This window comes from Peromyscus californicus, unplaced genomic scaffold (genome assembly GCF_007827085.1).
Source record: "Peromyscus californicus insignis strain IS unplaced genomic scaffold, ASM782708v3 Scaffold_7__1_contigs__length_154581171, whole genome shotgun sequence".
Classification (NCBI taxonomy): Eukaryota; Metazoa; Chordata; class Mammalia; order Rodentia; family Cricetidae; genus Peromyscus; species Peromyscus californicus.
In genome coordinates, this window is record NW_026294595.1 from 65,192,967 (window position 1) to 65,207,005 (window position 14,039).

Consider the following 14,039-nt stretch of genomic DNA (forward strand, 5'->3'; position numbering starts at 1 on the left):
CCGGCCTCTAAGTCTCAGGAAGAGGCTTGGGGCTCAGGCGGATGGGCGTGGGGGCAGGGCGTGGAGACTGCAGGGTCTGCCAGGGGTCTTGGAGAAGGGGATCCTTCCCGGTGGGGCTAGCAGGGAACCTGCCCGGTGGCCAGAACCTGGGGCCGAGTTGGGCAGGTCTTCCCTGGAGTGGCTGGTGCCCAGGGATGGGGTCTGGGGCAAGGAAGGGTACTCACGACTGTTCCAAAAGGGACGTCCGGAGCAAGATGGGAGCTGGGGGCCAGCCTCTAAGTCTCAGGAAGAGGCTTGGGGCTCAGGCGGATGGGCGTGGGGGCAGGGCGTGGAGACTGCAGGGTCTGCCAGGGGTCTTGGGGAAGGGGATCCTTCCCGGTGGGGCTAGCAGGGAACCTGCCCGGTGGCCAGAACCTGGGGCCGAGTTGGGCAGGTCTTTCCTGGAGTGGCTGGTGCCCAGGGATGGGGCCTGGGGCAAGGACGGGCACTCACCAGTGTTGTAAAAGGGAAGTACGGAGCAAGATGGGAGCTGGGGGCCGGCCTCTAAGTCTCAGGAACAAGATGGGACTGGATTTTTTATTAATAAGACCATTTAGCAATTTGTGTTACAAAAACCCAATAGGATAAACTCCAAATCCTATAGTTCTATATTCTCTGCCCTCTAAGGCTTATAAAGCATTTATGAAAGTGATCTGGAGGTACTAGGTACCACCATGTCTCTTGGTCTACTGCATATTTTACAAGCAACCTTTCTCCTGATTAGTTTCTACTCCGTACATGGAAACTTCTTCTTCTGTTATGCCCCATGGTCTGGCACGTTCAGCACACTGGTGTCTTCATTGCAACTAAGGATTACCTACATATCTTTAAACAGCAGCCTCTCAGGGACTCTTTGAAGGGATCCCAGCCCTTCCATACTTTAAAAAACCTTTGTATTTGTCTGAAAATGTGAAACAAGACTCTATGAATTTTTTCTGAAGTGATACAATTAATATAAATAAAAGTTGATATCTGTTTTTATACCTTCAAACTTCAGAAGTTCCCAAATAAAAAGTTCTTGGTTTCAAATCTTGTTTTCATGTCCTTCAGCCAGGTGGAATGCTTCTGTTCAAGATTTCCTGGATGACTTAGATGCTGAGTAACAGGGGCTTTGTATTGATTTCACATCTTCTTACTAGAGCACCTTTCTTCTGATTTCCATTAAAGCTTGATTTAATTTTTCTCATTACAAGGACACTCTTGCCTCTCATTTTCATGCTTGTCATTTCAGATATTTTATTATTAAAATTGTTTGCTTCTAATTCTTCTCCTCATTGACTTAAATAATATTATTAATTAATTAGTTAATTAATTAATTTGTGTAATGTGTAATGTGTGTTTGGGCAACACATGCATGCATAGGGAAGAGGTATTCCTTAGTGTCTCTTCCTCTTTCTCTCCCCTATAACTTTTGTGGCAGAGTCTTTTACTGAACATGTACCTCAACTATTTAGCTTGACACACTGGCAAGTGTATTCCATGTATCCCGGGTCCAGTCTTCCCAGAACTATGATTATAGGCATGGCCATTGTTCCTATCCTGGATATTTAAATGGCTACTAGGGATCTGAACTTAAAAGCCCCAGAAATGCCAACAGGTATGATAGCAACTGAGCTATCTTGCAGACATCAGCTTTCATTTTATTTTGTTTATTTGTACAAATTACTTGGAGTTATTATTTTTATAGTTTTTATATTTATTGAAGTTAGAGAACCAGGAGAAAAAGAAAATGATATTTTCACACAGAGACAGAAGAATAATCAGCAGATGAGAAAGTTTGAAGTTGTGAAAATGATTCATGGCCAAGGTAAAAGTAACAATATTTTTGGCAGATAGAAACATCATAAGATTTAAGCTGCACCCTGTACCAATTGGGAACAGGTAAGGCCCCATCTCCAGACTGGACAGGACAGTTCTCTAACCCCTAGGCTCTGGGCACACATTCTGTGCCCCTCCTCCCAACCCCCAGCCAGTGCAGCCCTAGAGACTGGGCAGCAGATTCTCCCCCCACCCCACTCACCAAACCAGTCATCCCCTGTGGCACCAGTGGCCAACAGAGCCATAAGCCTACCCTGTAGCAATCGGGATCAGGCCCCATCTCTGGACTGGGCAAACTAGGTCTCTGACCCCTAGGCCTGGGGGACACATTCTGTGTCCCAACCCCATCCACTGGAGACCCAAGGACCAGGTAGCTGCCTCTTCCTCCACCCCCTTGCCAAGCCAACCATCCCCTGTGGCACAAGTGACCACCAGAGCCATATGCCCACCCTGCACCAATTGGAAATAGCTGCTCACTGAGACAGGCCCCACTAGGGCCAATTGGACTAAGCTGTTCCCTGAGACACAGAGTCCATCAGCAGTGATTGGACCAAGAGCCCTGATTTGACCAAGAGCTCCCATTTGACTAAGAGTATCAATTGGACTAACAGAGGCTTCCTAAGACACAATCACTGCTTACATTGAGTGGAGGAAGAAATGGGTAGATGCCAGTGCAAAAATATAGTCAACAACATAAATACCAACATGGCACAATCAGAACCTAGTGGTTCTACATTAGCAAGAACTGAATATCCCAATGAAGAAGAAGCAGAAGAAATCGACCTAAAAATTGACTTTAAGAAGATAATAGAGGTCTTTAAAGAGGAAATAAAAAATTTCCTTAAAGAAATCAAGGATGAGCCTGGCAGTGGTGGCGCACGCCTGTAATCCCAGCACTTGGGAGGCAGAACCAGGTGGGTCTCTGTAAGTTTGAGGCTAGCCTGGTTTACAGAGCGAGATCCAGGGCAGGCACCAAAACTACACAGAGAAACCCTGTCTCCACAAAAAAAAAGAAAGAAAGAAAGAAAGAAAGAAAGAAAGAAAGAAAGAAAGAAAGAAAGAAAGAAATCAAGGAAAAGAAAAACAAATTGGAAGAAATCAATAAAACCCTTAAAGAAAGGCAAGAAAAAGCAATTAAACAGGTGAAGGAAAAAGTTCAAGATTTGAAAAATGAAGCAAACTCACCCAGGAGGAATAGATACCAGGAAAAAAAAATCAAATTGAGGGCTGAAATCAATAAAATAGAAACAATGAGAATAATACAAAGAATCAATGAAACAAAGAGTTGGTTCTTTGAGAAAATCAACAAGATAGACAAGCCCTTATTCAAATTAACCAAAAGGCAGAGAGAGAGCATCCAAATTAACAAAACCACAAATGAAAAGGGAGACATAACAACTGACAGTGAGGAAATCCAGAGAATCATCAGGTCATACTTCAAAAACCTGTACTCCATAAAATTGGAAAATATGAAAAAATGGACAATTTTCCGCATAGGTACCACATACCAAAATTAAATCAAGACCAGATAAACAATTTAAAAGACCAATAACCCCTTAGGAAATAGAACAGTCATTAAAAGTCTCCCAACCAAAAAAAAAAAAAAAAAAAAAAAAAGCCCAGGACCAGATGGTTTCAATGCAGAATTCTATCAGATTTTCAAAGAACTAATTCCAATACTCTTCAAATTGTTCCACACAACAGAAACAGAAGGAACATTACCAAATTCTTTTTATGAGGCTGTAATTACTCTGATACCCAAACCACACAGAGATGCAATAAAGAAAGAGAATTACAGACCAATCTCCCTCATGAACATTGATGCAAAAATACTCAATAAAATATTGGCAAACCGAAAGGAAGGACACATCAAAAAGTTATTCACTATGACCGGGTAGGCTTTATCCTGGAGATACAAGGATGGTTCAACATACAAACATCTGTCAATGTAATACCTCATATAAATAAACTGAAAGAAAAAAACCACATGACCATCTCACTAGATGCTGAAAAAGCCTTTGACAAAATCCAACACCCGTTCATGATAAAGGTCCTAGAGAGATCAGGAATACAAAGAACATACAAAAACATAATAAAGGCAATTTACAGCAAGCTGACAGCCAACATAAAATTAAATGGAGAGAAACTCAAAGTGATTCGACCAAAATCAAGAACAAGACAAGGCTGTCCACTCTCCCCATATTTATTCAATATAGCACTTCAAGTTCTAGTTAGAGCAATAAGACAACAACAACAACAAAAAAGATCAAAGGGATAGAAATTGGAAAGGAAGAAGTCAAGCTGTAGATGTATCCAACCTTCTTATTAAATAAGAAACACAGAACCAATGCAAAGAAGAAAGCCAAGAGGTCAGAGCTAAGAGCTAAAACCTTACCCTTCCTCCTGCGGTGGTCCTACCTCCCCGAACCAGAGCTACCCCTGTGTTAAAGTCTTTATATAGAGTTCCTGTCCTGCCTTCTCATTGGTTGTAAACCCAACCACATGACCGCCTCCTCACGGCCTGTCTGTATAGGCCTCCAGGTTTTCCATGATTGGTATTAAGATTAAAGGCATGTGTATCCAATAATGGCTGTATCCCTGAACACACAGAGACTTACCCAGCTCTGCCTACCAAGTGCTGAAATTACAAGCGTACGCCACCACTGCCCTGCTTTCCTATGGCTTGCTAATAGCTCTGACCCCCGGGCAACTTTATTTATTAACATGCAAATAACATTTTAATACAAATAAAATATCACCATATCAAGCTTTCACTATTTGCAGATGATATGATAGTATACATAAATGACCCCCAAAATTCTACCAGGGAACACCTACAGCTCATAAACACTTTCAGTAATGTGGCAGAATACAAGATTAATTTAAAAAAATCAGTAACCTTCCTATATACGAATGATAAATGGGCTGAGAAGGAAATCAGAGAAACATCACCCTTTTACAATAGCCACAAATGATATAAAATACCTTGGGTGGTAGCTCTAACTAAGCAAGTGAAGGAACTATATGATAAGAACTTGAAGTCTCTAAAGAAAAATATCAAAAAAGACATCAGAAAATGGAAAGATCTTCCATGCTCATGGATAGGTAGGATTAACACAGTAAGAATGGCAATCTTACCAAAAGCAATCTACAGATTCAGTGCAATCCCCATCAAAACCCCAACACAATTCTTCATAGACATGGAAAGAACAATACTCAGCTTCATATGAAAAAAACCAAAAAACCCTTTGGAGGCATCATGATCCCTGATCTCAAGCTTCACTATAGAGCTATAGTAATAAAAACAGCTTGTCACTGGCATACAAACCTACATGTAGACCAATGGAATTTAATTGAAGACCCTGACATTAACCTGCACATCTATGAACACCTGATTTTTTACAAAGAAGCCAAAACTGTACAATGTGAAAAAGAATGCATCCTCACCCATGATATTGGCATAACTGGATGTCAATGTGTACAAGATTGCAAGTAGATCCATAACTATTGCCATATACAAAACTCAAGTCCAAGTGGATCAAAAGCCTCAACATAAATCCAGTTACACTGAACCTGATAGAAGAGAAAGTAGGAAGTAGTCTCAAATGCATTGGCACAAGTGATTGCTTCCTAAATATAACACCAGTAGCACAGACATTAAGAGAAACAATTAATAAATGGGAGCTCACGAAGCTGAGAAGCTTTTGAAGGGCAAAGGACACAGTCAACAAGACAAAATGACAGTCTACAGAATGAGAAAAGATCTTAACCAACCTCACATCTGACAGAGGGCTGATCTCTAAAATATATAAAGAATTCAAGAAACTAGACATCAAAATAATGAACAATTCAATTAAAAAGTGGGCTATAGAGTTAAACAGAGAATTCTCAACAGAAGAATCTCAAATGGCCAATAGACATTTAAGGAACAGCTCAACATCCTTAGTCATCAGGGAAATGAAAATCAAAATGATTCTGAGATACCTACCATCTTATACTTGTCAGAATGGCTAAGATCAAAAACACTGATGACAGCTTATGTTGGAGAGGATGCAAAGCAAGGGGAACACTCCTCCACTGTTAGTGGGAATGCAACCTTTACAGCCACTATGTAAATCAAAATGGCAGTTTCTCAGAAAATTGGAAATAAATCTTCCTCAAGAACCAGCTATACAACTCTTGGGCATATACCCAAGGAATGCTCAATCATACCACAAGGACATATGCTCAACTATGTTCATAGCAGCATTGTTTGTAATAGCCAGAACCTGGAAACAATCTAGATGCTCCTCAACAGAAGAATAGATAAAGAAAATGTGGCACCTATACACAATGGAGTACTACTCAGCAGTAAAAAACAATGATATCATGAAATTTGCAGGCAAATGGATGGAACTACAAAATACCATCCTGAGTGAGGTAACCTAGACTCAGAAGGATAAACATGGTATATAATCACTCATAAGTGAATACTAGATATAAAGCAAAGGATAAACAGACTGCAACCTACAGCTCTAGGGAGACTAGCTAGCAAGGAGGACCCTAGGAAGGACACATGGAATGTCCAGTGAAGGAGAAATAGATGAGAGCGACATGAGCAAACAGGGGGTGAGGGGAGTAATGGAGGGCAAGGAATTGGGGATGAGAACATAGGGGAAAAGGAGGTTCAAGCTGGAACAGGGACAGAGTGCGAGAGCAAGGAAAGAGATAACGTGATAAATGAAGACATCATGGGAATAGGACTAGGCAGGGTTCTAGGGAAGTTCCCAGGAATACACAGGATGACTCCACTTTAGACTACTGGCAAGAGTTGAGAGGGTTCCTGAACTGGCCTACTCCAATGATAAGATGGGTGAATATCCTAACTGTCATTATTGAGCCTTCATTCAGTGACTGATGGAAGCAGATGCAGAGATCCATGGCCGAGTGTCAGGCGGAGCTCCAGAAGTCCAATCGATGAGAGAAAGGAGGGATTCTATACACAAGGGACATCGAGATCATGATAAGAAAATGTACAGAGATGGCCAGCCAAGCTAATGGAAATGCATTAACTGTGCACCAATAGCTGTGGAGTTCCTATGGTATGGAACCAGGCCCTCTGGATAGGCAGATAGTTATTTAGCTTTAACTGTTTAGGGGGCCCCTAGGCAGTGAGATTGGGATCTGTCCCTGGTGTATGAGCTGGCTTTTTGGAACCCAGTGCCTATAGTGGGACACCTTGTGCAGCCTTGGTGCATGGAGGAAGGCCTTGGACCTCCCTCAGCTGAGTGTACCATGCTGTGCTGAGTCCCAATGGGAGACCTTGTCTTGGAGGATGTGGGAATGGGGGGTAGGTTGCGGGGGAAGGCTGGGGAGCAAGAGGAAGGAGGAGAGGGGGATCTGTGGTTGGTATGTAAAATGAATAGAAAGTATCTTAATAATTAAAAAAAATGAATGAAAATAATATTTGGGCTAATCAGTACTTTTATTGCAGTTAAGAAAATATTGTTTCTGAATCATCACTGTATTCTTTTAGTTGGAAAGTAGCTCTCTATTGCCTACTTCCAGATAGCAATGACCATTTGAATTCCACTATTTATGGTGAATATATATATATATATATATATATATATATTTCTTCTTTCATATATATTACATCCTGACTGCAGTGTTCTCTTTCACCTCCTTTCCCAGTCCTGTTCCACTCCTCCTCTTTCCATTCAAAAAAGGAGAGGTTTAGTGGGTATTCATTCTGTCCATGACCTTGGGCTAGCTGCCCTGATAGAGGCAGTGCTTCTTGCCTGCCTACACGACCTTTTAAAGGGGAAGAGGGAGGGGTGCTGGCCATCTCATGAGTATCCTGAGAAAACTTCAGATTAAGCTCAAGTCCTAACTGGAGTAGTAGTCTCTGTGAGACTGCAACATCTCAGTCAACGGTCTTGAAGCTGTTCTGAATGTTAAATCATCTGGGCCATCACTCCCATTGGAGATCTCTCAGGGGGTCTTCCTTGATGGAACCATATTAACCTGGAAGGCATCCACAGCTTCTCATCTTCTGTGGAAACAAAAGCAGAACCTCTTTTCCAAAGTCAAGATACCTTTAAGGTATGTATATTGGTTTAACTTAGCAGCCCCTACAATCAAATATATGGCTTTTTAAAAATTCTATTACTTTCGTAAGGACTTCTTTATCTCACAAGCCTAGGTATATTTTTAAACACTTTGAACCCATCTAGAGGTCTTTTCCAATCTTAACCTGTTTTATTGTGTATCTGTAATCCTATTCTGACCAGGAGAGCTTTTAAACTGCTAAATTGCATGTCTAGGACTGAAGCAGCAACCCTGGCTGCAGGATCTGCCCGGCTCAGCTTTTTAACAAGGCTGTGCTCTCAAGTCAGCAGGCAGAGATTGGGAGAATCCTTTCTGTACTATGATCTGTGGGAGGGATGGCCCTTAGCTCATGGCAGTTGGTGGCCAGCTCCATCTCCAAGGCAGCTGTCTAGAGACCCTTCTTGGTCCTGATGATGGCATGAGACATGAGACTAGAAAGCCTAGTGTGGCTCCATTGCTGTGTATTTAGAATCTTTTGTAAGATTTTCAGGTCCATGTGGATCAATGCCCAATGGTGGGTACCAAATGTAGCCACAAGTTTTCATGTGTCCCACAGCTGCTTGGTCCCAAATAAATACATAGGGGATTGTTATTGATTACAAACTGTTTTGTCTACGGCTCAGGCTTATTGCTGGCTAGCTATTACATCTTAAATTAACCGATTTCTATTAATCTATGTATCAACACATGGACAGTGACTTTACCTGTGTTCTATTACATCTTGCTCCTTTGGTGGCTTGTGGCATCTTTTTTGACTCTGCCTTTCTTCTTGCTATAACTTTGCTTGGATTTCTCACCTGACTATAACCTATCTTTCCATAGTCCAAGTAAGCTTCTTTATCAACCAATTGTAGCAACACACAGTCACAGCATACAGGAAGACCATCCCACAGCAGGGCGGCCTCCCAGGGCTATTAACCAAATATGGCATATCAAGTTGCAATAAGGCTAGGCACCTCCACTCATAGGCTAGACAAAGCAATAAGCATTTTCACTCTTAATACTAACAATGTGTTTCCAAAAAGTTATTGAATGTGGCCAGCTATGGAAAAGCAGGTGACCAGCATTGCAGAGGCAAACACTGGATCCCATTGAGTTCGAAGCCAGTCTTTTTCTACACAGGCCAGCAAGAGTACACAGTGGGACCTGGTCTCAAAGGAAAAAAAATCTTTAAATAAATACATTAGGCAAAAAAGCCAATTGAGTATTAGCATGAAAGTTATCATTTTGATGAGTATTGCCATGCTTAAGCAAATTGAACACAGAAAATGAAATGGAAAGCTGAAATAACTGTTAGGGGAGTCTTGGGAAAGTTCTTATCTTTAGTGTAAATAAAAACTGGTAAGAGGTTTTCAGTATTTATCTCTTGACTTAAAAATATAATTTCCTTTCTGTTGGAGTTTGAGTTAAGGTTATGTAAGGATATAATGAATCTGTGACACAGACACAGACTCAGGAACAACCACCTGATGCTGACACTTATCAAGAGGAAAGTTGTCAACAAGTGTGGGAAGGAACACAAGAATGCTTGTGTCTTCCTCAGTTTCTAAAGAACACTTAAGACCTAGTACAGACTGAGGCAGTTATATGTAGGAATATACATGTATGTACATATATGCACATAGTAACAATTAATGAAAAAGGCCATAACCATGAAAGAGTGTAATGAGGTTTATGTGGGATAGTTTGAAGGGAGAAAAAGTAGAGAAATAATGTATTGAATTATAATCACAAAAAAAGAGAAAATAATGTTTTCTCACCTAGAACATTGAAGAACCCTCTAAAGAATAATGTCATTTCATTCTGTATAATACCTAAACAACATAATAGCTGTGTAGGTAAATATTGACTTCTTTATCATTCCATTGTCTTTGAAGTGTGCCCTTTTTTGTTGATATTTGTATGGGATGAATAAGTGGGTGTGTAGCATATACATGTTTGTACACAAGAGGAGAGTACACTGTTTGTGCATGTGCACATATATGCAATTACATAAGACCACATTGACCATGTTCATCTGCTGCACATTACCTTATTGCCTTGGGATAAGTTTGGAATGAACTTTCAGATTTCTGTGTTTGAGTAGATTAGCAGTCCTCTGAACTCCTGGGATGTATTTATCTCTGTTAAAACAACACTAAGTTAAAGGGCCCTGTGATGCCTGGCTTCTGACATGGGTGCTGGAAATCAGAACTGACATTCTTCTCTTAGCACAGCATGAAGTGCTCTTACCCACTAATCCACTTCGAGAACATGATAAGGGTAATATTTAATATTTGTCAGAAACCGCTGTCAATCTCTACCACATTTTCCTGATGGCATTTTTCATTTCCTTATTCCTGAAAGTGTAAACCATAGGATTGAGCAATGGTGTCAAGACTGCAGTAAATACAACAGCATTTTTCTCAAAGGAGAATGCAGATGTTAGTCTTGCATATGTTAATATGCATGGGACAAAGAACAAAACCACAACAGTAATGTGAGATCCACAGGTGGAGAGAGCTTTAAGTTGCCCTTCAGAGCTGTGGGATCTCAGAGAGTACAAAATGACACCATAGGAGACAAGCAAAATAGAGAAGATTAGGATGCAGATAGACCCACTGTTGGCAAACACCAAAATGACAAATATGTGTGTGTCAGTACATGCAAGCTTCAGTAACGGGAACAAGTCACACAGGTAATGATCAATGACATTGGGTCCACAGAAGGGCAACTGCAAAGTGAAGATGATTTGTATAATGGAATGCAAGAATCCTCCTGTCCAGGCTACTCCCACCAGAATGCCACAAACCCTCCTGTTCATGATGGAAGAATAGTGAAGGGGCTTGCAAATGGCCACATAGTGGTCATAGGCCATGGCTGACAGGATGATCACTTCTGCCCCTGCAAAAAAGTGGACTGTAAACAGTTGTGTCATGCAACATTCAAAGGAAATGGTCTTTCTCTCATAGAAGAAGTCTATAATCATCTTGGGTGTGACAGTAGAAGAAGTGCATGCATCCAGTAAGGACAGGAATATCAAGAAGTACATGGGGGAGCCCAGCAGTGCAGGGCTGTAGACAATGGTCACCACAATTATCATATTGCCTCCAATAGTTGCAAGGTAGACCAAAGAAAATACAACAAACAATATCTTCTCAACTTTTGAGTTCTGTAAAAGGCCCAGGAATATGAACTCAGTGACACAGCTCTGGTTTTCCATGATCACAAGATAATGAGAAAGTAAGATGTGTTCTAGTACATCTACAATTGGAAGGAAACAAATACTTAATGCAGTTTACAGAATCACTATTAACAAGTTGGTGTGCCTTTATGTAAAATTATCTTAAGTCATTTCTATCAGGAACACAATGTTTGTAAAGTGTCTAGTTATATAACATGCAGAATTGAGATGAGAATAAAATTTTGAATACCTTATAATGGACACATTTTAAATACTGAAATGAAAGAATCTGCTCAATGTTGGAGGAGAGAAATAATGTATCTTAGAACAGTCATCTTATATCATTATCTTAATTTTTTTGAAGTGAAATGTTAAAAAGCATTTAGAAACTATGTTCTATATATGAACAAAGGATAATAACTTAATAATATTGTATGACATTGCATGAATTAGACAAGGATGACTAATCTTTAGTGATGCATCAGAACTCTACCTTATCTACCAACAAGAGAAGTGATAAATTGTTCACTTGAAAATCTGGCTGCACTGTGGATTCTTTTACAACTATGAACAGTATTTTTAGCATCAAAAAAATTAATCTACACTTCTTGAAAGAAATTTCAATCTGTTGTATGTTTGAAAATGTTGAAATTTTACTTTAAAATCATCATTTTAAAATGTGACCAGAACTTGATAAAAAAAAATCAGGATGCTGTCATGAAAACTAAATGAAATTAGTGAGATTACAAGCTACTGTAAACTTCAAAACTCATCCCATAGTCAAAAGTATGTGGCAAAAGTTATTGATTCTATTTCCTCAAATTTTGTAACAAAGTTGTTAAGATATGAAACGAAGAGTAGATGATTAATCTGGGATCTTAAGAGACCCAAACACCAACACCCAGGAGGTTACCACAGAGTCAACTGGGTAAAGACTGTTTTCCTCAGCGAAAACTTCAGAGTAGTATAGTTTGTCTGCCATCTCCCTCTTTCTGCAAAGGATAAATAATGTTATTACTTTCTTCCTGTGGGAAAGGTATCTGGATAAAGGTAACAGAATAGTATATGGTGAGGAATCAGAAGGGAGGGGCCCATCAGCTAAACATGAAAACTGGTGGCAGCACATATCTGAAGAAGAAACTACTTTTTGAATAAGATTTTAGACACTTGAGGCTTAAGGACCTGCCAGTTATTAATACAATATGACTTTTTTTCAGAAAATATAGTTTGGCAATGTATATAATTTGAAATATATATGAATTAACTCTAAAACATGTTCATAAACAGACTACTTACTCTTCTCCAAGGTTACAGATGGTCAAATGAAAATGTCAAAATATCACTCATGTTAGTTATTTCATGTATTTCACTTGCACAGAAATATTTAACAGAAAAACATCAAAGTTTTTATTTTGATCATATAAAAACAATTATAAGAAGGGGCTATAGAGATGTCTCAGTGGTCAAGAGCACTGACTGCTCTTCAAGAGGAACCAGGTTCAATTCCCAGCACCCACATGAGAGCCCATAGCTGTCTATAACTCGAGTTCCAGGGGACTAAACACCCATGGCAATACACCAATACACATTTAAAAAATAAACAATAATAATAGTTATGGAACCAAAAATTGTAGGAAGAGATGTTAAAGGCTAAGACTAAGTGGCCCCAGACAACCCAGACAATTACTTACACCAGAGAATCCAATTTTAGATACCACTCTTGCTTTGCATGACAAAAGCTCTCAAGTAAATTTATTTATAATTATTCACAAAGCAAAATGATTAATTTCATAGTTGCAAGATATGATGATTTCAACCCACAGTACTTTCTAAGGTTCTGAATAATTAATGGTAGATTATAAAGACCATCTTACAGAAAAAAAGCCCTGAGTGGTATGTTCCAAAGTATATAGGTTCAATGTCAATTTTAAAATAAGTAAAAATTAGCATTATCTTTTGACATTCTACGTAAGTTTAATTTCAACAAAAATGGCAATATCATTTTTCCAATAAAACAAGTTAAAACATAAAAATGGAGACTACAATATAATTATATAGTTATGATCACAAGGGTTATGATTTTACATCATTTAGGAAGTGATTAACATAAGGTGTTAAAACAAATTTTACTCTGAATTGAATTTTGTGCTATAGAAAGAATAATAATTGAAAATCTAAACATAAGTAGAATCTGTTACTTAGATAAGACAAATGTTTGCATTTTTTTCTTCACTATCTTGACAAATGCATACTGTAAAGCTGTGTGGCCATGTCAAGTGAATCAATGCCAGTGATATTCTGGAGGCTTCCATTCAATCTTATTTGTGTAAATTTAAAATTAGACTAAATACAAAGTCAACTAGAAATTTAAAAATTGTTTGCTTTCTGCCCTTTGAGAGTCTAGGAAGCATAGGGGAAGCATGATGGGATCACAATATGTTGTATATGTGTGTATAATTCTCAAAGAATAAATAAAAATGTACTTTGAAAACAGGTAACAAAGCATGTTGATGTCAAAATAGCCATGCATTAGTGAGTGCAGTACCACAACCCAAGCTCTCTGCTCCATTAAAATAAAAAAGTTGATTGAATTTTTCTGTTTGTTTGTTTGTTTTAATGGGAGTTGACATGGTCCTATAGAGGCCAGGCTAAACTCAAACTTACCAGATAGCTTTAATGAATTTAAATTCCTGATTATTGTGCTTCCACCTCCAAAGTACTAGGATTATAAACATGTGACACCACACTCGGTCAGCTTCATAGCTTTTATCATCATATTCTATAAACACTAAGTCAAAAGGAACTTGTGAATACTGACATCCTCTTTATTTTAAACAATGCTGAGTACCTAAAAGAGAGGAGAAACAGTCCATGACTTTCTTTTCTTTAATAGCTATAGTCTTGGAAATTCTAGAGCTATACAGGATAT

General features: G+C 39.1%; 1 protein-coding gene across 1 annotated transcript; it reads right to left on the bottom strand.

The window, feature by feature from the left end:
- Positions 1-10,246: 10,246 nt before the first annotated feature.
- LOC128101691 (olfactory receptor 4C15-like) lies at positions 10,247-11,149 on the bottom strand. Its single transcript, XM_052725006.1, has one exon. The coding sequence runs from the start codon at positions 11,147-11,149 to the stop codon at positions 10,247-10,249; it is 903 nt and encodes a 300-aa protein (XP_052580966.1).
- Between the last annotated feature and the right edge of the window lie 2,890 nt (positions 11,150-14,039).